This window comes from Microdochium trichocladiopsis (genome assembly GCF_020744255.1).
Source record: "Microdochium trichocladiopsis strain MPI-CAGE-CH-0230 chromosome Unknown B0I36scaffold_1, whole genome shotgun sequence".
NCBI lineage: Eukaryota > Fungi > Ascomycota > Sordariomycetes > Xylariales > Microdochiaceae > Microdochium > Microdochium trichocladiopsis.
This window is the reverse complement of record NW_025763544.1, coordinates 2,349,562-2,369,772: the sequence shown is the minus strand read 5'-3', so window position 1 is coordinate 2,369,772 and position 20,211 is coordinate 2,349,562. Positions and strand designations below refer to the sequence as shown.

At 57.8% G+C, this 20,211-nt stretch overlaps 8 protein-coding genes across 8 annotated transcripts; 5 read left to right on the top strand and 3 right to left on the bottom strand.

The window, feature by feature from the left end:
• Nucleotides 1-1,741: 1,741 nt before the first annotated feature.
• B0I36DRAFT_357632 (catabolite repression protein creC) lies at nucleotides 1,742-3,956 on the bottom strand (the record flags this gene model as incomplete). The annotated part of the gene is made up of 7 exons (XM_046157831.1): nucleotides 1,742-1,791; nucleotides 1,844-2,108; nucleotides 2,168-2,453; nucleotides 2,503-2,873; nucleotides 2,933-3,660; nucleotides 3,735-3,868; nucleotides 3,952-3,956. 7 exons carry the CDS (start codon nucleotides 3,954-3,956, stop codon nucleotides 1,742-1,744), a joined length of 1,839 nt encoding a protein of 612 aa, XP_046018372.1.
• Nucleotides 3,957-4,609: 653 nt separating this feature from the next.
• B0I36DRAFT_259561 (EF hand associated-domain-containing protein) lies at nucleotides 4,610-7,406 on the top strand. Its single transcript, XM_046151106.1, has 2 exons — nucleotides 4,610-4,987; nucleotides 5,089-7,406. Exons 1-2 carry the CDS (start codon nucleotides 4,978-4,980, stop codon nucleotides 6,963-6,965), a joined length of 1,887 nt encoding a protein of 628 aa, XP_046018371.1. The 5' UTR covers nucleotides 4,610-4,977; the 3' UTR covers nucleotides 6,966-7,406.
• On the bottom strand, nucleotides 7,365-8,360 carry B0I36DRAFT_8558 (uncharacterized protein). The gene has a single exon (XM_046163463.1). The coding sequence runs from the start codon at nucleotides 8,282-8,284 to the stop codon at nucleotides 7,763-7,765; it is 522 nt and encodes a 173-aa protein (XP_046018370.1). The 5' UTR covers nucleotides 8,285-8,360; the 3' UTR covers nucleotides 7,365-7,762.
• A 459-nt stretch (nucleotides 8,361-8,819) lies between these two features.
• On the top strand, nucleotides 8,820-10,505 carry B0I36DRAFT_310438 (uncharacterized protein). The gene has a single exon (XM_046152254.1). It carries the CDS (start codon nucleotides 9,068-9,070, stop codon nucleotides 10,385-10,387), a length of 1,320 nt encoding a protein of 439 aa, XP_046018369.1. The 5' UTR covers nucleotides 8,820-9,067; the 3' UTR covers nucleotides 10,388-10,505.
• Nucleotides 10,506-11,920: 1,415 nt separating this feature from the next.
• Nucleotides 11,921-12,907, top strand: B0I36DRAFT_310435 (zinc-finger of the MIZ type in Nse subunit-domain-containing protein). The gene has a single exon (XM_046152253.1). It carries the CDS (start codon nucleotides 12,060-12,062, stop codon nucleotides 12,804-12,806), a length of 747 nt encoding a protein of 248 aa, XP_046018368.1. The 5' UTR covers nucleotides 11,921-12,059; the 3' UTR covers nucleotides 12,807-12,907.
• Nucleotides 12,908-13,124: 217 nt separating this feature from the next.
• B0I36DRAFT_234254 (peroxiredoxin) lies at nucleotides 13,125-14,147 on the bottom strand (the record flags this gene model as incomplete). Its single annotated transcript, XM_046149289.1, has 1 exon — nucleotides 13,125-14,147. The coding sequence occupies one exon, from the start codon at nucleotides 14,145-14,147 to the stop codon at nucleotides 13,125-13,127; it is 1,023 nt and encodes a 340-aa protein (XP_046018367.1).
• Nucleotides 14,148-15,349: 1,202 nt separating this feature from the next.
• On the top strand, nucleotides 15,350-17,346 carry B0I36DRAFT_310433 (uncharacterized protein). Its single transcript, XM_046152252.1, has one exon. The coding sequence runs from the start codon at nucleotides 15,653-15,655 to the stop codon at nucleotides 17,129-17,131; it is 1,479 nt and encodes a 492-aa protein (XP_046018366.1). The 5' UTR covers nucleotides 15,350-15,652; the 3' UTR covers nucleotides 17,132-17,346.
• Nucleotides 17,347-17,903: 557 nt separating this feature from the next.
• On the top strand, nucleotides 17,904-19,256 carry B0I36DRAFT_344075 (enolase C-terminal domain-like protein; the record flags this gene model as incomplete). The annotated part of the gene is made up of 1 exon (XM_046156227.1): nucleotides 17,904-19,256. The coding sequence occupies one exon, from the start codon at nucleotides 17,904-17,906 to the stop codon at nucleotides 19,254-19,256; it is 1,353 nt and encodes a 450-aa protein (XP_046018365.1).
• Between the last annotated feature and the right edge of the window lie 955 nt (nucleotides 19,257-20,211).

Sequence of the window (20,211 nt, the reverse complement as noted above, 5' to 3'; positions counted from 1 at the left end):
CTTGAAGCTTGATAGTGGAGGCTGGACGGGGGTTGCTGCAGCGATCCGTAGGCGCAAGCTTGACAGCGGGTCTGGCGGTCCCATTGAGGATTTCTTGCGGGTCGGCAACTCTGATGGAAGCTGTCCGGCTCCGCTGCAGCAAGCAGAGCTCTCACGGCATGCAGGGTGGAATCGAGCTCCTGAACGAGGCTCGAGTCCACAACTGAGGCTCTTTAGGAGGCCTTGGTCCGGATTGGAGCCGCCCCATCGTCGGGCATACGGCAAAGCCCAAACTCACGATGTCTCACGCTGGGCTGCCCTGCAGCGATCTGGCCCGCACATGTCGCGAAGAAGGACCGAACTCTCCCAATGATCCATAGATTCCACAACTTGCAGAACACGTCTACGATTTCGCAAGCAATCTTTGATGACGAGTCCGTTCGATGATGATCGAGCCATATGACCTTACGTATCTGCAGTCAATGGTTCGATTTATTCAGTCTGACCCTGGTTCCTTTATCACACGCATACGCTCACGCCACACCCCTCCATTGAGGTTGAGCACTGGTTCCCTCATGCAGGGACCCGCCGCACCTTATGTGGGCAGCGTTCCGGCGGCACTCGAAAGCTACCGCAGCGTTACTTGCATAACTCCAACGAACTACCGCCCTGTCGATCCCTGTCTACCTAATGATGAAAAGTTGTGTCGCATTGCGTCCCTACTCTTAGTACGCTAGGAAGTCAGGAAATCACTTACAGCAGACATTGCTGAATATGTGAGCACGTCCTGGGATTCGGCCGTGCAAGAATTCCTTCCTCGCAAGCAAACGCGTATGTAATTGCCCTAAACAAAATGCTCGGCCTAGCCAGCTTGAATTCGGCCTCACATTACCAGTGCACAATCGTGAGGTGGCGTCTATGAGGCTTGAGCATTAGCCATCACACAAGCCTTGTCAAGTGCGGGCTCCAGACAAACCAACGGCTCTCGAAAATTGGACTGCGGGCAAACCTGCGATATCACGGACGTGCGTCCGAGAACGTCGGCCTGGTCCATCAGCCCTGTATAAGTTTGTCCCCCGACAGATGTCCATCCTCGTCCCGTCATGCCTCAGGTTACTGAGACCTCCCTCTCGCTGACCCACTTATACCCGGCCGAGCACGGCGGAGCACAACACTAATGGGTTCATGAGCAGGAGATTTTGCTAGTCGATGGGGCCTCATGAGCTCATGGTGACGAAGAGTAATTAGTTGCCAGGTGTCTTTGCCTGCTTTGGTTGCCTGACCGATGCTGCGAACTGTCTTTCAAAATCTGGACGAACTCGCTGTACACGATTCTGCAGTCAATGTCCATACAAGGACCACGCGACGGGATGTTGACCGCGGCTTGCGCAGTCATTCAACATGTTTGACACACAATGATGAGGACCATGTCTTGGTTTTGTGCAACTAAAACTTCGGAAACGATTGGACCACTGCGGTCCGAACACAACTAAAACATTCAGCAGTATTATGATGGATCCGCTCTGAATTATATTCCCCAAGCTAAAAGCACTGTTGGCAGATCGCTGTCTCTTCTCAAATCAAGCGTTGGCTAAGTTTTGATCTCACCTCCAGCAATGCACATCCAGCTCTAGCCTGAAACCCTCAGAACCGTTGAGTAATGTGTAGCAGATGATGTAGCTGTCACGTGGAGAATTCCGTGGATACGCAGTGCCTGGAAGCAAGCAGTTCTCCCGGGGTCTTCCAGGGTTTCCCAAACGCTTCAAGCCTGTGTCGGTGGCTCTGTAGGTCTGTTCCACGTTCGAATGTGACCTATACAGATGTTAGTGTACTTGTCATTTATGGTTTACTGTCGCTGACTTACCCTTGGCACAGCTTGTCATGATGGAGTCCTCTGTGAACGCCAACCAGCTCAGCGGATCCTTGTCGGCTGCCTTTGTCATGACTGGCGGCAATATCGCAATGCGCGCGCGAGGCTCGACAGGATGGTCGATTGAGTTGTCATCCTCGTCGTCTCCGTTCGCTGTTGCGATTGATCCGGAACGGTCTCGACTGCCATTAGTTCCTTGAGTCTCTGCGCGTTGCAGGGTTGTGAACTTGGACGAGATGGATTCCCGGTGCCGTGCGGTCTGAATGGGTCCTGGTCAGTATTCCCGCGTTTGATTCCGTAGAGCGCTCTCGTACTTACCGCCTTTGGCCGGTGCAACATGCCGACGTTGAAGTCCCAGAGGCAAAGTCGACAGTCCTCACCCACGCTGCCGAAGCGATAGTTCTTCTCGTCACATCGCCAAGGGTCAAATTCCACGGCGGTCACCCACGACTGATGTCCTTGGCATCGTGCTATGATTGTACCTTCTGATGGGCACCATATGGAAATGAGGTCGTCCTGGCCTCCAGTCAAGACATACTTGCCATCTGGCGACCAACACACGCATGTGAGGCCACCATAGTAGGCATTGTAGATGCCGAGGAGCCTTCTTCGGGTTAGCTTGGCACTTCGTAACGGGAGACGAGATATCTCACTCTTCTTTGAGATAATCAATTATACGCAGCGTTCCGTCCTCCTTAACTACTGCAAGGTGGCGATTGTCGGGTGAGAATGCAAACGCGTTGATGCGCTGGTTCGACAACTTCCAGACAGCAGAAGGGTTTGTTTTCTGGTTCTTGGAGTGGATAGATTTCTGAATCTGGATTGCCCGCTTGAACTGAGGCGCCTGAATGGATGCTTCCTCGCCATTGGCCTCTAGGAGTCTCTCCTCGTCAGGATTGAAGATGGCGTCTTCCTTCTCCTTGTCGTACACCACAAGCGAGCCGTCCATATGCGCTGCCATGAACAGGTTTTCGGCACCTGGAATCCAGCGGATTTGCGATACTGGAGTTTTATTGATGACGCCCTGCGCAACCAATTAGTTTGAGTCTCTGTGGCTCACGGCAGCTTAATCCCAAATCCTACATTCTTATTGAGACGCGTGTATCTCTGAGAGATGGGCTCCCACCAGATGATCTCACCCGTGGAGAAGCCCATGATGACATCTATATGAGTAGACGACTTTGTGACCATGTTCACATCGTGGCTGAGGCAGTGGGCTTTCGTGAAGAGAATCTTGGTGAGGTAGTCGGCTTTGGTGGCGGAAGTGATGTCAAGCCATTGGAAAGCACGATTCACATTTGTGAAAGCAAAGACACCATCAGATGGCCGTTCTGCAAGCTTCTTGGTAATGCTCTCGTTGATGATTACTCGCGAAATGAAGGACGAATTGCTCTTAGTCATGTTGTTCTTCGGCTTGCGGCGCTTGTTGAGGTCTTTGGTTTTCTCCGGAATGAGGAGTGCATTGCCGTCGCCAAATGCTGGTGTCGACATCCCGTGCAGCTGAGCTGGCCGTCCGGCGTCGCTCGTGGATCCCGCAGCTCGAAGAGAGCCATCGCTGCTGATCTTAGCCTCACCGGAGTATCTTCCTTCATTGGGGTGCTCAGCGATGGTCGATGAGATTGTAGAATCGGCCATGAACTTGTAAAATGCCGCTGGCGGTGATTTGTGCTCGAGGTTCACCAGGGACAGTTTAGTGCCAGTAGAAGCTGGTTGAGGGGTTGTCGCGAGCGGATTCGGGTTGATCACGGGCGCTTCTGACGGATGTGGCGGCGGGGTCGCGAGCAACATATCCTCCTTGAGAATATAGGTGCCTGGATCATGAAGAGATCTTGTTAGCAAGCGGTAAAATCACTCGCGGAGAGCTGATCTAGCCGGCGTCACACACCTTCTCCAGCAAGAAACTGGTCTTCAGGATTGGACAGGATATTGTTTGTCTCAATCATAGGGGCCGCATGGCCAGCAGCAACGGCGGCATTGTATGCCGCCTGCGTCGGGTATCGTGGAGGTGGCGGTAGCACACTGAGGACATCAAGCAACAGTGATCGGCGGTGTTAGCTCTCGCTTCTGGATGGCGACCAGAGTAGCTTCCAGGCTCAACTCACAACATGATGCTTGATATCCGCGAGCAATTGGCGAACACGGGATGAGCGGGAGCAATTCGCAGGCTGCTGCCAGTCTGTGCGACACAGTCGAGCAAGTTGACAAGCGCACACGCCTTCAAGGCGCGCCGCCCAGTACTGTCGGATGGTTGCGCGGGGGCTTAAACCAGGGCCGGTGGGCCGAAGGACTGGGGACGTTGGCGATGGGGACTATCTCGCACTGAGCACTATGCTGGGCCGTGAGGGGTATCCGCACGCGACGGAGGAGCAATGGGAAGCAAGGCGACAATCATGAACGGACGGTTCGCAAGGCCAGGAGGCAGAGAAGGCCGAGAGATGAGCGTGGCTACCTTCAGGTAGGATGCAAGGGTCCATGTCACGGCTGCCCGCGCAACTGGTGCTGTCGGATGATGTGGGGTTGGTTGGCAGCCGGATCCTGGGGCAGGTGCGCCCGAAGTGCGGGCTGGTGTGGCAGAGCTGCGCCGCGGTACAAGACTCGACAGGGAAGGAGCACCAGCAACCCACATGTCCATGGTGTGGAAGGCGTGGTTGGCCCCATGTAGCTTCCCCCTCTAGCGCTCTTTTTCGCGCAAGGCGTGAGATCAGGCTGTTGTCTCTGGGGGCGCCTCGGTTCACCACCATTGCGTCCCAGCAGTGTTCTCGAGTCTTTACATTCATGTCTGTGTTATGCTTCATCAACTGGCATGACAAGATCCTGTTGGTGCTGTCGCGCTGCCAGGCCGAGCCACCATTTACACCGCCCAGCCTCACTTGGACAGAGTGATCTGCTGGTGCCCCCACCCAGTGCTGTCATCTGCCTCGACATCCGCCCTACCCCTGCTGCCCTACCTGCATCCCCTTCACTCAAAAACACATTGGGCGCTCCTCTGCGACATCTCCATCTCTGTACCATATCGCATCGCATCGCCGCGCGCTACCGACCGAGCACGACCCAAGATTCCGACATGGCTTCGTAGTCTGTATTCTCCCACGAGTCGTACAGCTGTCAGAACTCCAGGCCTCGCCATCATGGCTACAGGTATGCTCATTCCCCTGGAACGCCTGGACATGTTGGACTGCCAGCCATCAAGCACCATTCCCAGTCCTCCCCGCTGACACGGCCTCTCCCGGATCTGTCAGTGGTCCGCATCTGCGTCTGCGGCGACGAAGGCACCGGCAAGTCGAGCCTGATCGCCTCGCTTGTCAAGGACGTCTTCGTTACCAACAAGATCCAGTCTGTTCTGCCACAGATCACAATCCCTCCTAGCATCGGCACGCCCGACAACGTCACAACCACAATCATCGACACATCGGCCCGGCCACAGGATCGAAATACTTTGCGCAAAGAGATTCGCAAGTCCAACGTCATCCTCCTTGTATACTCCGACCACTACAGCTATGAGCGCGTTGCCCTTTTCTGGATGCCCTACTTCCGCTCGCTCGGGGTTAACGTCCCTGTGGTTCTTTGCGCCAACAAGTGCGACTTGACCGGAGACAGCTCTACGCCGCAAGTCTTTGAGGAGGAGATGCTCCCCGTCATGAACGAGTTCCGCGAGATCGACTCATGCATTAGAGCAAGCGCCAGGGAGCACAATAACGTCAACGAGACCTTCTTCCTCTGCCAAAAGGCTGTTACACACCCTATCGCGCCCTTGTTCGACTACAAGGAGGGGCACCTCAAGCCAGCATGTGCTTCTGCCCTGAAGCGCGTGTTCTACCTGTGCGACAAGGATCAGGATGGCTACCTCAGTGATGAAGAGATGCACGACTTCCAGGCAAAGTGCTTCAATAAGCCTCTCACAACTGAGGATCTCAACAACATCAAGCTCTCCATCGCGAAGTCGATACCAGGATCGTATACCGAAAAGGGGATCGATTTGGAAGGTTTCCTACAGCTCAACAAGATGTATGCGGAAAAGGGTCGCCACGAAACCATCTGGATCATTTTGCGCAAGTTCCACTACACGGATAGCTTGAGCTTGGAGGCCAGCTTCATCAGCCCGAAGTTCGAGGTTCCCGAATACTCCTCGGCAGAGCTGAGCCCCGCGGGATACAGATTCTTTGTCGACCTGTTTCTGCTATTCGACCGGGATAACGATGGCGGGCTCAACGACTACGAGCTCGCAGCGTTGTTTGCCCCCGCACCAGGCCTTCCCCCATCGTGGGAAGAATCTGGTTTCCCTTCCTCGACTGTTCGCAACGAAGCCGGTCACGTCACTCTTCAAGGTTGGCTAGCACAATGGAGCATGACCACATTCTTGGAGCCCAAAACCACGCTCGAGTACCTTGCGTGGCTAGGTTTTGAACCGTCCAACCCAAGAGACCCTCTCACTTCTGCTCTCAAGATAACGAAGCCTAGGAAACGAAGGAGGCGGCCAGGTCGCGTCGAGCGCAACGTGGTCCTATGCTACGTCATTGGTGCCCCCGGCGCAGGCAAGTCATCGCTACTCGACTCGTTCCTCAACAGGCCATTTGACATCTTGTACCGGCCAACAATCAAGCCTCGCAGGGTAGTGAATAGTGTAGAACTGCATGGCGGAAAGCAGTGCTATTTGATTCTGGAAGAGCTAGGAGAGCTGGAGCCTGCGATATTGGAGAATCAGGCCAAGCTCGACACCTGCGACTTGATATGCTACACATACGACTCCTCAGACCCGGACTCGTTCTCGCACATTGTCAGTCTGCGCAAGCGCGTGCCTCAGCTCGACGACTTGCCGGCGATTTATACTGCGCTAAAGGCCGACAAGGACAAGACGACACAGAGGAGTGAGCTTCAACCCGACCAGTACACTTCTGGGCTGATGATGAGCACCCCGCTACATGTTAGTGTAACATGGAACAGCATTGGTGAGCTTTTTGTGGCGCTGGCAGAGGCTGCCACAAACCCGAGTACGGGCTTTCCCAAGAACGAAGAACCGCCACCAGACAGGTCAGGCTTGTATCTCGCTCTCGGTGCAACCACTTGTGCCGGCGTGGCCGCGTTCATGATCTGGAGGCGGTCTGCCAACTCAATATAGTCGCGGTTGCCGTGTTTCCGGCCAGTCCTCACCGACAGCCTCAGGCGGTGACTCTGCCCCAACATGGCCCATGGTGCTTCGTGATGTTGCGATCTCGTCTTTTCGACAAGCGAGTCCGGATCATGCTCTTACCTTGCGGCCTCGACCAGCACGCGCTGGAAGCGTGCCAGTCCCACTCCACTCAACCTAGCTTTCACGAACATAAGGCATCTTTACAGACAGACACACCCACAAGCACAAACATACCCACTCTTGTACATATAGCGGTCCTGGCCGGGCCACATACAGAGCCCTTCGTAGTCATAATACAATAATCTAGTCTCAGAGCCTGTGGGCCAGCTGATGGATCAAGACATCATTTGCGCGGAACCTCCTGGTCTCACACGAAATTGCCATGCAGCCGTGGGCGTGTGGGCGAAAATGGAAATGTGATGCAGACGACTTTTATGAAGCATGCTTCTAGAAGGATAGGAGAAGATCTCCTGAGCTGGCTACTATAGCTCGATCCTTAGGATACTTGGCCAACGATGCATTCTTGCGGGGTGGGTCGAGCTGTCACGGAATAATGGGTTTGGGGGATGCCAGTGAGGCGGCAGAGGGTCCAAGCGAGCAGACCAGCCGACCCGTCTTCCTAGCGCAAGACTCTGGGAAAATGAGGAGGGACCATGATGGACTGTAGCTGGCCGTTTCGGGTTGAGATGTTTGTCCATGGAGATCAAAATTTTGGATGATATGCGTTGGATGGAGATTGCAGTGTCGTGACACCGAGTCTCCCGTGCGTGTAAGCCGCGCTGGGCTTATGGACCCAAGCAACTATGCCAACTTTGGCCCTCGTTATGACACTTTTGACAGTAACTACCTGCCGGCGTAGATATCCAGACTTGAAAAGATCTTTTGGGCTCATACAGCTCATACAGCTCATACAGAGATACTAAGCTGCAGACTGGGCAGTGTAGTGAGAGGGCTTTGTGCCGGAGCCAGCCGGCCAACAGCGTAGGGATGGTGACACGGCACCGTCCAAAACCCCGTGTGGTGCTGGCGCAATGCTTTGTGGCGCGGCTTACCCTGCTGAATATAGCGTACGCTTGAGCCACGCTAGCGCCGCCCGCATCAACGGTGGCCCCCCCCAAACCTCGTGGGTGCCGCCTCTCGACGTCGAACACGGGACGCTGTGCAGCTGGGCTAGTCCCCAAAATGGGGGCGGCATCAGGTGGCTCGACTGTGCCAGCGGACAGCATTGCGCGTGGTGTCTTGGGTGTAGTGGGTGGGGTTTGAAAGAGGAGGTGAAAGGAGCGGTGTCTGTCTGTGTGCGACAGCATGAAGAGGTGAGGACTGTAGTTTTGCGTCACAGCCTGTTCAGACTGCTTCTTGAATCTCGTTGCTGTTGTTGCTGAGTTACGACCGGCATGAAAGAAGGTAACAATGATGTAAGGCGACCAGGGGGTTCTGGTCAGACCGTGCAAGGTGAATCAACGCGGAACAACCAAGGCCCAGCTCGGGCTGTCTCTCTCTGTCCCCACCCACCAGGCCTGGGTCCGAAAGCCAGGGGCATCCTTGACGACAGATGGTAGGCGACGCAAGTCTGCCGTTGTGCGTACGGCTGACGTGTCTGGGACGGTGGAAATCCTGTTTCTGGGTAGCTGTCAGTGTCAGTGTCGTGGACGTGCATGGTGCTCCAAGGTGACCGGGTGGCTGAGCTTGTGCATGGGCATCGGCTCCCCCAGCCAGCACCCTGGTCTGCACCTCGCCTGCCGGCCCAGGACCCTGCCCATGCCATGCAAATGCAAATGCGAGCAGCCGATCAGTCAATCTAGGCCGCCGATGCTGTAATGCTCATGGCATATGCCCGGGGCCCGGGAGCCTCATATATGGTGGTATCCGGCTAAGTGTGGTGCTCGGGTGTTTCGTTCCCAATGATAAGTGTACAAGAGCAGTACGGCAACCTTTTCTTTCCGTCATCATTCTTCGATATTTTCACGATATAGTTCATGTTGGCCCAATCCTGAACGTCTTGGTGGAGAGCCCACTCCCGCTGGTCAACACGTCAGGCTTGCACAACAAGTTCGCAACCACAAATCACACACAAGAGTAAACCTCACACGATGAACGCCAAGCCAGAGCGCAATAAGCTGCGGCGGAAGCTGCAAAAGGTCAACCACCACCATGCCTCGACACACTCGTCCCGCGCGACAACTCCAGACGTCAAGATGGTGCCTCCCAGTCTCAGCCAGCACACCTCTCCCATTCCTCTCCAGCCAACCAAGTTCGAGCCAGTCATAAGCACAACCTGCGAGGTCAACAATCCTTCGCGAGAACAACATGTCCACCGCAATCGTGCCGCCTCAGACCCCAGAGGCGGCATCAGCCGTCTGCATCGCCTGGGCCCGACCCGCAGGCCCGATCATCTCGCCAACATTGCCGAGGCCGGCAGCGAGAGGAGCAACAGCCCGTTGCCCATCATCCCCGAGTTCGCCCACCTCTCGTCCAACGGCTCCAAGAGGGCGGCTGTCATTGCCAAGCCAGGCGACGCAACTCGCCTGTCCGGCCACAAGCAAGCATATTCCACCTCTTCGATACCCGATTCGCCGATCCAGCCCGTCAGAGAGCGCCGCTATGCAAAGACCCCGATCCGCAGCATCGAGCAGCTCGAGAATGCGTCGGCCAGGGACGCCGTCACGGCCCAGAAGGTGTCGAGCGTCGACCTGATCGCAGAGTCGTACCGGGTCCTGATAGAAGCGGACCGGTCGCTTTTGCGGACGCCAAAACCAGCAAATGCGCTGCCCCTGAGACGAGCCTCGCAGAGCACGACTGAAGACGTGTGCGAGACTGTCGTCGTGGCAGCATCGGAATCGGAATCAGAGGACGACTGGTTCGACCCAGAAACACCAAGAGCAGAACACTTCGTGCCCATCACAAGCGGCGGCGGCGCAAGACGAAGCCCGCGGCCGGCAGACTCTCCGCTCTCCGACGCAGGCACACTGGTCGGCCCAGAAGAGATAGCCGCAGCAATCTACTTCAAGCCTTCCTTCTCCCCGGGGTCGACGCCAATCCTGCACGACTTTGTCCAGCAGACAGAGCCCACCTCGCCCTCGACGACGACATTTTCCATGGACCGCAACCCAGGGCTCTCGATATGCCTGGATCTCCTGAGCCGCGAGCTGCTTTCCGCGGCGGCGGGCTCCCCGATGCGGCCCGGGTCCGAGACCTCCGCGCTGCAGCTGCAGACCATGATCGAGGCGTACGAGAACCTGCGGGACCAGGCGACGCGGCTCGGGCTCGGGACCGAGCAGGCGCTCGCAACGAGGGACATGTTTGACACGTGGATCCAAGCGCTGCGCTTGGTGCAGGCGAAAATCAGCATCAGAAACTTGCCCGCGCGGGCTATCGAGCGGCGGAGACCGGCCATGGCTGAGCTGGAGTGATGTTGTGATTCACCCTCCGATCGGGCTTTATTGTGTAATTTACATTTTAAAATACAAATAATGATTAATGAACTCCCTCCTTTGTAGATTCCTGCGGGAATTGCGCAAGGCTGGGCCTCTGAAATTTTGGGGCTTTTTTATTTGAGGTTTTGGGACTGTGTGGCTCATTCGCCAGATGCCTAGCTGTTTGCTGCGCACAAGCACGCCGAGATTGTCCACGTACACCAACACCCGTCGGGCAATGCGATCATCACTGATCGCCCCTACAGGAACAGTACCGGTTCCTGAAAATCCCCAACAAGCCATGGAATAGCAATTTCACCCACGAGGGCCACCGTCATCCCCCATGCTCCCCGCGACTCGGAGCCGGTCCCGAAGTCAACAATTGGAGGGTCCAACGACGTCACCGCCAGGGGTCACCCAACCTGAATGACATAATGCGTGCTCCATGTGCACCGGCAAGAGCTGTCACAGTACACAATACAGGCTCTAGACGCAGCTCTTCACTGTATGTGCTAAAGACCCACTACTCACTGCAACGGCAGGGGACCCCACTTGTAACCCGTTTGGGGCTTAAGTGGTTATTGGAGCGCGTCGATGGGACGCGTTCCATCTCCCATCGATAACCTCAACTCTTGGAAGAGGAGGGGTTCTCGACAACAGCAGAAGAAGACAAGCGAGTATCGACGCTGGCGACTTGCAACCTGCCAGCAATGGTTCGTTAATCGCGAGAAGCAAGCAAAACAAGCCCCGAGGCGTTGAAGATTGTTTACTACCTCAAGAGTCACAACCCACACATCCGTACGACCACGAGCACCAAACCCAGTCTCTCTCTCCCCCAAACACCAAGTGCCACAAAGGCAGACAGCAACGAACTCCCGCCATGTCGAGCACCAATAACTCTTCGTCCTCTCGCCGCCGCGGCCTGCTCAGCGACACCCGCAGCAGCGGCAGTAAACCCGGCAAACGCCACCGGTCCACGGCAGCCACCAGCGAGCACCATGACGGCGGCCCCGCGGATTTGCCAGACTACGAGCCGCCCGCGTTCCCGCTCGACCAGCGCGCCCGCGCGGCGCTGACCGAGCTCGCGTCCGCGAACCGCGACTCGGCAAAGTACAAGGCGCAGCTGGCCGGGTCGCTCAAGGAGCTCAACGAGAGCGTGCGGGACATCAACGACGCGTACACGGAGCGGCGGACGAGGCTGAGGAATCATCAGGCCCGGAGGCGTGGCGGTGGTGCTGCTGCTGGAGGTGCAGGAAGTACACAGCAGCAGCAGCAGCAACAACAAGATGACGAGGTGGAAGAGGACAACGCTGCTGCAGGAGGAGGAGAAGGTGGTGGTGGTGCTTCTGCTACTTCTGGAGGGCAGGAGAAGCGGGGCCCCGAGCGCGCGGAGGAAAAGGCCGTCATGATGCTCAAGGACGAGGTGCCGCAGCTGTCGGAGCAGATCGAGGCCGCCGTGCGCGAGGTGATCGACATGCAGGTCCTGCTCGAAGACGGGCAGGCTGCGCTGCGCGACGCGGCGAGGCAGGCCGAGGCCGAGAGCGCGCAGGTCGCCGCGCGGCAGAGGGAGCGGGCGGCCGCACGACAGGCCCGGCTCGCGGCGCGGGAGGCGGCGAGGGCCCAGCGCGGTGATGGTGGGGTGGATGACGACGACGACGACGAAGAGGACATGGAAGAGGAGGAGGGAGCGGGGGACGGGGAGGAGGAGGATGTGGACATGCAGGACGAGATCACGGGCCCGCTGCTCATGCTTGAGGAGGCTAAGCACCGCCTCGCCAGCGAGTACGCGGCCAAGAGCATGTATGCGCGATACGGCGTGCACAACGAGTACATTGCCTTCAAGAAACTCTGGCACGACGCGGTGCACGGCGCCGAGGGCAAGCCGCTGCCTGATGCGTCGCGGTGGTTCGCCGAGGACGGGCGTGGACAAAACCGACAACAGGAGCATGATGGTCACGAACATGGAAACGACGACGCCGGCGATGACGACGACGACGACGACGACCTGGTTATCGACCAGGAGCACGTCAGCCTGCACTGCCCGCTGACCCTGCAGATCATGAAGGAGCCGTACACGAGCCACAAGTGCCGGCACACGTTCGACAAGACCTCCATTCAACAGTTCCTGGGTAAAACCAGCAAGCAATGTCCTCAGACGGGCTGTTCTGAGATGGTGGCTTTCAAGGACTTCTACTTTGACCAGATCATGCTCCGGCGCATCAAGCGCGCCGAGGCGGCGAGCAACAACGACACGATGATGGACGACGACGACGACGACGAGGCCGGCTATGACGAGGAGCCGACGATGGCGAGCGTCAAGATGACCCAGGAGAGAGCTGTCAAGACTGAGCGCGGTGCTGCTGGCTCATCGAGGCGGGGGAGAAGAGGTGAGGATGTTGAGGATGAGGACGAGTAATGTGGCCGTCACGGCATGCTTTGTATGTACAAGATTGCCATTGAAGACACCTGAGCGACGACACTTGCGTGAGAAAACAGAGCTCGAGAAAAACATGGCATTTGCGCCTCGTATGCATATTTGATGTAATGATGCTATGGCCCTCTCCTCTATGTCTCTACCGCCGAAGAAGTGATCCTCGTCGTGTCTACATCTATAATGTGTATAGCCGTCTATGGACCTCTTTCCTCTATCACTGCCCATTCTCCTCGGTCTTGGAAAGCTAAGCAGGCTGCACGCAACGCAATAACAAAAACAAATCAAGAGTGCTTGGCCGCTTTACAGCTTGGCACCCTCCTTCCTCCGCTGAGCCTTCTCGTTCTGCTCCTTGAGGGGCTTGGCCTCATGGCCGACCTGGCCCTTGCCCTGGTCCTTGCTGGGAGCCTGCGCAGTGTCGGCCTTCTTGGGCGCGCTGCGGTAGCCCTCCTTGAGGTTGTCGTCGTTGATGATCTTGCCCGTGGCCGGGTCGCGCTCGAGACCGAGCTCGAGGAGCTTGGCAAAGACGGCGGCAAAGTGCTCGAAGAAGAGGTCCTTGTCGTCGGCGTACTTGTCGACCCACGTCTTGAACTTGGGATCGGCCAGCAGGGCCATGTCGGTGGGCAACATCATGAGCTCGACCTCCTCCACAGGCTCGCCGGCGGCTACGGCCTCTTTGTCGATGTAGCTGAACTGCTCGATGCCGCTGGCAAGGGTCTTCTTCTTCCAGTCGTGCGCCTTGAGCAGCTTGAAGTACTGGTTGGAGAAGCGGGTCGGGTTGTTGACCCATTTGCCCTCAAAGCCGGAGCGGTCGCCGTGGCACCGGCCGAGGTTGTGGGCGCCGGACAGGGCGACGATTTCCTGGTCGTTGAAGCCCATGCGGTAGAAGATCCAACGAAGGTGGTCAGCGCCTTGAGCAGCGTCGGGCAAGCGGCCACGGGGTGGGAGCTTGGAGTCGTCGACAAAGTCGGTGCGGCCACCCTTCCAGGGGACGACGGGGCCGCCCATTTCTTGAATGGCGACGACAGAAGCGAGTGTCCAGAGGTCGGCATAAGTGATGAAGGGGAACTGGCGCTTGATGGGCTCGAGGAAGGCCCGGGCATGCTGGAGGCCGGCGTTGGCCGGGTCGCCGCCCTCGGCCTCCCAGCGCATACCGGCGCCGTTGGAACCGCCGGTCTTGGTCTCGACGTCGTAGGTGCCGGCGCTGTGCCAGGCGAGACGGACGAGAACGGGACCGGCCGAGCCGTCGTCGTAGTCGGGCTGATGAAGGAGTTTCTTGACGGCAGCGCGGACCTCGTCCAGCTGCGCGGCGGTCGGCTGCGACATGGCGAAGAGTCGAGGGTATGTGTTGTGTTGTAGGGCCTGGACTGGGTTGTGAATGGTGGTCGGGAAAGCGAGCAAGGGTGCGGGAAATGGTCTCGGCCCTCGCGATGTTGGTCTGAAAGATTGCTGATGGAACCTGGTTGTTGGTGTTGGGTGAAGAAAATCAAGAGTGTCGGGCCAGCCAGGAGCGGCACAAAATTCGGGAGTTTGGACCGTGGAGGGAAGCTAGCGCCGGGGAATGCTGCCCACAGTCACGAAGCCCGTGATGCCTCGGCACGCATGGCGACAGGGTCGGTTACATCCTGTGCCAGTCTTATCGCAGCAGCTTTGATACACTCGGGGGCGGCCTGTGGGGAGGCGAAGATATGGGCCCGGCAAGACCCTCTCTGACCCTCCCGGGGGTCTGCTCACGGGCGCGATCCATTTTTCCACATGACGGACAGGCGAATCGGAACGGGGGTATTACCTGGAGAAGCGAGGGCCCGATGGGCTGGAGTCGACCTGCCCGAGTCGCGCGAGAGTGGAAAGATGTTTTGCGGTGGCAATGACAAAGTCGACGAATCATGACGGCGACGGGCGGGCGGAAGACTTTCGAGCTAAGTCACCAACTACTCAAGTACTTAGTCAGGCTGCAGTCACATGCCTCTCCTGAATGCCAGTTCAGGACCACGACCACGCCAGCAAATCCGGAGCAGCCTCCGAGCCGACAAGGACGGCCTCGCAGCCATGACGTCCCTGGAACGAGACAGAGGGAGGATCTGCCCATATGTTCAAGAAATAAAGTTGCCATGTCGTTGGAGATGTGCAGCGCCTCCAACCTGGAGCCACGTGCAGTCTAAATTAAGACGAGTGCAGAATTGGAGAAGGCGGCCGGCACTTGGCCAGCCGTCGGGTTGCTCCTCCCTCATCTGTCCCAAATACTGGCGCATATGTAGCGTTACCCTAGTTACGCTCGTAACTTAACTTGTGACACACTGCAACAAGGGTCCCTCCCATCCACTTGACAGCAGCAGCCGTTGGTTCGCTGCCGTCCCTTGTTTCTGACTTTGGGTGCCTGAGGTACAACATTGTGCAGGACGCGGGCGGGTTGCTGGGTCTACGGGGAGAGTGACAGGGCGATCACCGGCCAGTGACCCGCTGTGCCAGGGGCTGGGCTGACATGCTAACGGCTTTGAGACGGCAGCGGCTGCGCCAAGCCCCAATCGCCTGAGCATTGCGCGGCCGTGTTCCGGCTCAGGCACGTCACTCTCATCGTTGGGGAAGCTGACCTCTCAGACAACAACAGCTCTGCGGCACGGAGACAGCGGCACTCTCACTCTTCTAACCTACATCATCTTGCTTGCCCCAATTGCTCTTTTCTGCCATTGTCAGTTCCAATCGCGCCTTGCTTGGTTCCGCCCACGCGCTTTTGCTCACTCTCTTCCCCACCCCTCACCACTCTTCCCTCACTTGTCCTGATCTCAACTACTTGCTGATACCACACTTCCTGTCTTCACACTATTTTCACCATGGCGACGGTCAAGGACTCGGCCAAGCTGCTCGAGGAGCACAAGGCTGCCGTCGAGCGCATCCAGAAGCAGGTCCGCCACTTCCACGACAACAAGAAGCACTTCCGCGTCTACCACGGCTCAACCAGCTCCACCCGCCCCATGAACTTCAAGCGCGACGCCATTGTCGACACCAGCGACATGGACCGCCTCTTCCCCGTCGACCTCGACTCCATGACCGTCCAGTGCGAGCCAAAGGTCCCCATGGACGAGCTCGCCGCCCACACCCTCAAGCACGGTGTCATCCCCAAGATCGTCATGGAGTTCAAGGGCATCACCGTCGGCGGCGGCTACTCCGGCTTCTCAGGCGAGAGCAGCATGTACCGCTACGGCCTCTTCAACAACACCGTTCGCGACATCGAGATCGTCCTTGGTGACGGCACCCTCGAGACCGCCAGCCGCACTCACAACGCCGACCTGCTCGAGCACGCCGCCGGCAGCCTCGGCACCTTTGGCATCGTGACGCTGCTCACGGTCGAGCTCATCCCCGCCAAGAAGTACGTCCGTGACGACATCTACTTGGTCAATGATGTGGACACTGCCCACAAGATGTTTGAGGAGGCCGTGCTCGACGAGGACATCCACTTCATCGACGGCGTCTACTTTGGCAAGGGCAAAATTGCCGTCATGTTTGGTCGCTTTGTGGATGCCCCACCGTCGCCCAAAGACGTCCTCAAGAAGATGGAGGTGCACTGGTTCGCGGACACGATCCAGGCCAAGCTCAAGTCGCACCCCACACGGGAGAAGCCCGGTATCGTCTACATGACGACCACTGACTACCTCTTCCGCTACGACCACGGTGCATTCTGGGGCGGCAAGCTGGCCTTCCAGCACTTCCACGTGCCCCAGAATGCTCTGACCAGGCGTCTTGCGGACCCATTCATGGACAGCCGTACTTGCTACCACGCGCTACACAAGTCTGGGTTGGCCAACGAGTATGTCGTACAGGACTTTGGCATCCCTGCGAGCACGGTCACGCAGTTCATCGCCTACGTCAACGAGACTCTGCCGGAGCTCCAGATCTTCCTGGCACCATGCAAGACGGCACGGGAGATTGGCCTCACGTCGCGCTTCAACCCTCGTGTGGCCGAAGTCGCCGACCAGCGCATCTTTGCAGTCGGGGTGTATGGTCGCGGCCCACGCGACCCCAAGGCGTTTTACGAGTTGAACCGCAAGCTCGAGTTGCGCAGCGCCGAGCTGCTGGGTGCCAAGCTCCTGTACGCGCGGACGTACTACACGGAGGAGGAGTTCTGGACCATCTACGACAAGCCGACGTACGAGGAGATGCGCAAGAAGTACAAGGCCGAGGGCCTGCCGTCGGTGTTTGACAAGCTCCAGGCGGACATGGGTCCAGGCGCGAGCAAGCGACGGCCGGTGCGTGGTGTCCTGGAGACGATCTGGGACAAGGCAATTGGCAACAAGAACTACCTCCTCAAGTAGGCCATCTTGTGGCATACAGGTGGAGATCGTGGCGACTGTCGAGGAGATGTCTCTGGCACCAGTGGCACTCGCGAATTTGGGTGGTCACACGAGCGACTTGTCGAACACGTGATTTCGTTTTTTCTTAGATACCCCGGTATAGAAAGCTAAAAGGTCGAAGCGGGAATAGTCATAGTTGTTGCCATTGGCTTGTGCATACTAGTCAGTCTTGGATATGTTTGCACTCGTGGTTTGCGTGCCTGAAGGAGCCTGAAGAGAAATATCCGTCGCGGCAATTCAGGGCATCGGTGCCGTGTACCCCGAGCTGGACGGGGCGGACTCCGCCGTGCGGAGATGAGTGTGGTTGATAGCCAATAGGCTCATTTCTTTGGGCATGGCCATTAATTATCCGTCAATCGGATAATTGGAACACGGGCAGGGGCAGGGGCAGATCGTGGTCCTCGGGTGCTCCACCGGCGACGGCATCGGCCAACCCCACGATGCCCCTCCGTGGGGTTGGGCTGGGCCCATGGCAGTTGAAGAAGCTTAGTGTCCGAGGTGGTCGGCTGGAAGCTTCGTCATCTGAGGGGAAATAAAGGGCAGCAGTGTCCCATTGTCCGAGATTTCTTCTGCTCTTCTTTGCTAGCAGTTGTCGTTGTCTCGTTGTCTTGTCGTCCCTGGCTCCCCCAATTGGCTCTTGTTCTTTTGTCCCTTTGTCCTGCTCAAAGCCTAGCTAGCTAGCCATCATTGGCTCCTGCTTCAACATCTACCACCTACATACTCCCAACCAACCATGGCCGAGATCACCATCACCGGGTGGAGGACGCGGGACGTGCGGTTCCCGACGTCGCTCGACAAGACGGGCTCGGACGCGATGAACGCGGCCGGCGACTACTCCGCGGCGTACTGCATCCTGGAGACGGACTCGTCGTACACGGGCCACGGCATGACGTTTACGATTGGGCGCGGCAACGACATAGTCTGCGCGGCCATCAACCACCTGGGCGACCGGCTCAAGGGCCGCACGCTGTCGTCGCTCGTGGCCAACTGGGGCCAGACCTGGCGGCACCTCGTCAACGACTCGCAGCTGCGCTGGATCGGCCCGGAAAAGGGCGTCATCCACCTGGCCCTGGGCGCCGTCGTCAACGCCCTCTGGGACCTCTGGGCAAAGACGCTCGGCAAGCCCGTCTGGCAGGTCGTCGCCGAGATGACCCCCGAGGAGTTTGTCCGCTGCATCGACTTCCGCTACATCACCGACGCCATCACGCCCGACGAGGCCGTCGCCATGCTCAAGGAGACGGAGCCCACAAAGGCCCAGCGCTTCCAGGAGGCCCTCGGCAACCGCGCGGTGCCCGCGTACACCACCTCGGCCGGGTGGCTCGGCTACGGCGAGGACAAGATGAAGTCGCTGCTCGAGGAGACCCTGGCCGCGGGGTACCGGCACTTCAAGCTCAAGGTGGGCGGGGACGTGGCGGCGGACCGCAAGCGGCTGGGCATCGCGCGCGAGGTCATCGGGTACGACCGGGGCAACGTGCTCATGGTGGACGCGAACCAGGTGTGGTCGGTGCCCGAGGCGGTCGAGTACATGAAGCAGCTCGCCGACTTCAAGCCGTGGTTCATCGAGGAGCCCACGAGCCCGGACGACATCCTGGGCCACAAGGCGGTGCGGGACGCGCTGAGGCCCTACGGCATCGGCGTCGCGACCGGCGAGATGTGCCAGAACCGCGTCGTCTTCAAGCAGCTCCTCATGAGCGGCGCCATCGACGTCTGCCAGATCGACGCCTGCCGCATGGGCGGCGTCAACGAGGTCCTCGCCGTCCTCCTCATGGCCCGCAAGTTTGGCGTCCCCATCGTGCCCCACTCGGGCGGCGTCGGCCTCCCCGAGTACACCCAGCACCTCAGCACCATCGACTACGTCGTCGTCAGCGGCAAGCTCTCCCTGCTCGAGTACGTCGACCACCTCCACGAGCACTTCCTCCACCCCTCCGTCATCAAGGACGGCTACTACACCACCCCGACCGAGCCCGGCTACAGCGTCGAGATGAAGGCCCAGAGCATGGACCAGTTCGAGTTCCCCGGCAAAGAGGGCGTCAGCTGGTGGCGTAGCGAAGAGGCCCGTCCTATCCTCGAGGGCGTCAAGCTTTAAAAAATTCGGAAAAAGTCTTCTTGAGCCAAGGGGAAAAGATTACTCTTGGTCGACGGCAGGTTTTCGTTGTTTGTGCTGTGCCGCCCGGAATTCTTTTCCGGGAAGCCGATAGACCACGTCGTCGTTTGGGGGTTATGTTGCTTGCTCTTCGACTCCGGGCCTACGACTTGCCATGACATGGGATAGGAAAGCGACGTGGTGAGACAGCTCATTTCTCGGCGGTGTTGTCACCGAGTCGCTCCACCCTTTTGTCAATGGAAGGTCCAAAGCCCTGGTGTGGGAAAGCAGCAGCTGTACTCCGTAGGTCAGAGCAGCGAGCAAGCGTGGGGTTTGGAACAAAGCCGAAGGGCATTGAAAAGACGTATCAAGTGGGAGAAAAGGGGGGGGTCTAGTACAACACAGATCAACTAGTCCGCGGGGCAACGATGGCATCCCGTACAAGCCTACAACACACTGCTGTGCGGAAGCGAGAGTCCTGATTCTCTCGTCTTCCCGCAGGGGTACAGATAGGGCTGTCCCAGAAGTTTATTGGCACAGACACACACATAGACACACACATATGTCGTATTAGTCTGGCCAAAAGAGGAAGAATGATGGTGGGTTGAGGAATAAGAGGAGGGCAAAGAGAGGAGAGTAGGAGGGGAGGGGGTCTCAGTCGCCGACAGCGGAAGAAAATGGGACTGAGTCCGCAGGGCAACGATGGCATCCTGTATAGCCTTACTTTGGTTGTTTTGTCTCCCACTGTGTCTTTCTGGTGTTGTGTCTGCCTCTACACGACACAGCATTTGGAAATAGCAAGGCAGAGGTGGGAGGCGACCGGTTGGCTATCCCATATGTTGAGGTTGTTAGCAAAGTCAAATAAAATGCTTCTCGTCAGAGTGAACCATGCTCTTGCTGTGTGCAGAGGATTCAAAGTGTGGCAATTGATGCTTTTGATTGACCAGGATTCAGTCTG

Coding starts and splice junctions, on each gene's coding strand:
- B0I36DRAFT_8558 (XM_046163463.1), bottom strand. CDS start 8,284: ATGCTGTCGCACACAGACAGACACCGCTCCTTTCACCTCCTCTTTCAA.
- B0I36DRAFT_310438 (XM_046152254.1), top strand. CDS start 9,068: ATGAACGCCAAGCCAGAGCGCAATAAGCTGCGGCGGAAGCTGCAAAAG.
- B0I36DRAFT_310435 (XM_046152253.1), top strand. CDS start 12,060: ATGGAAGAGGAGGAGGGAGCGGGGGACGGGGAGGAGGAGGATGTGGAC.
- B0I36DRAFT_310433 (XM_046152252.1), top strand. CDS start 15,653: ATGGCGACGGTCAAGGACTCGGCCAAGCTGCTCGAGGAGCACAAGGCT.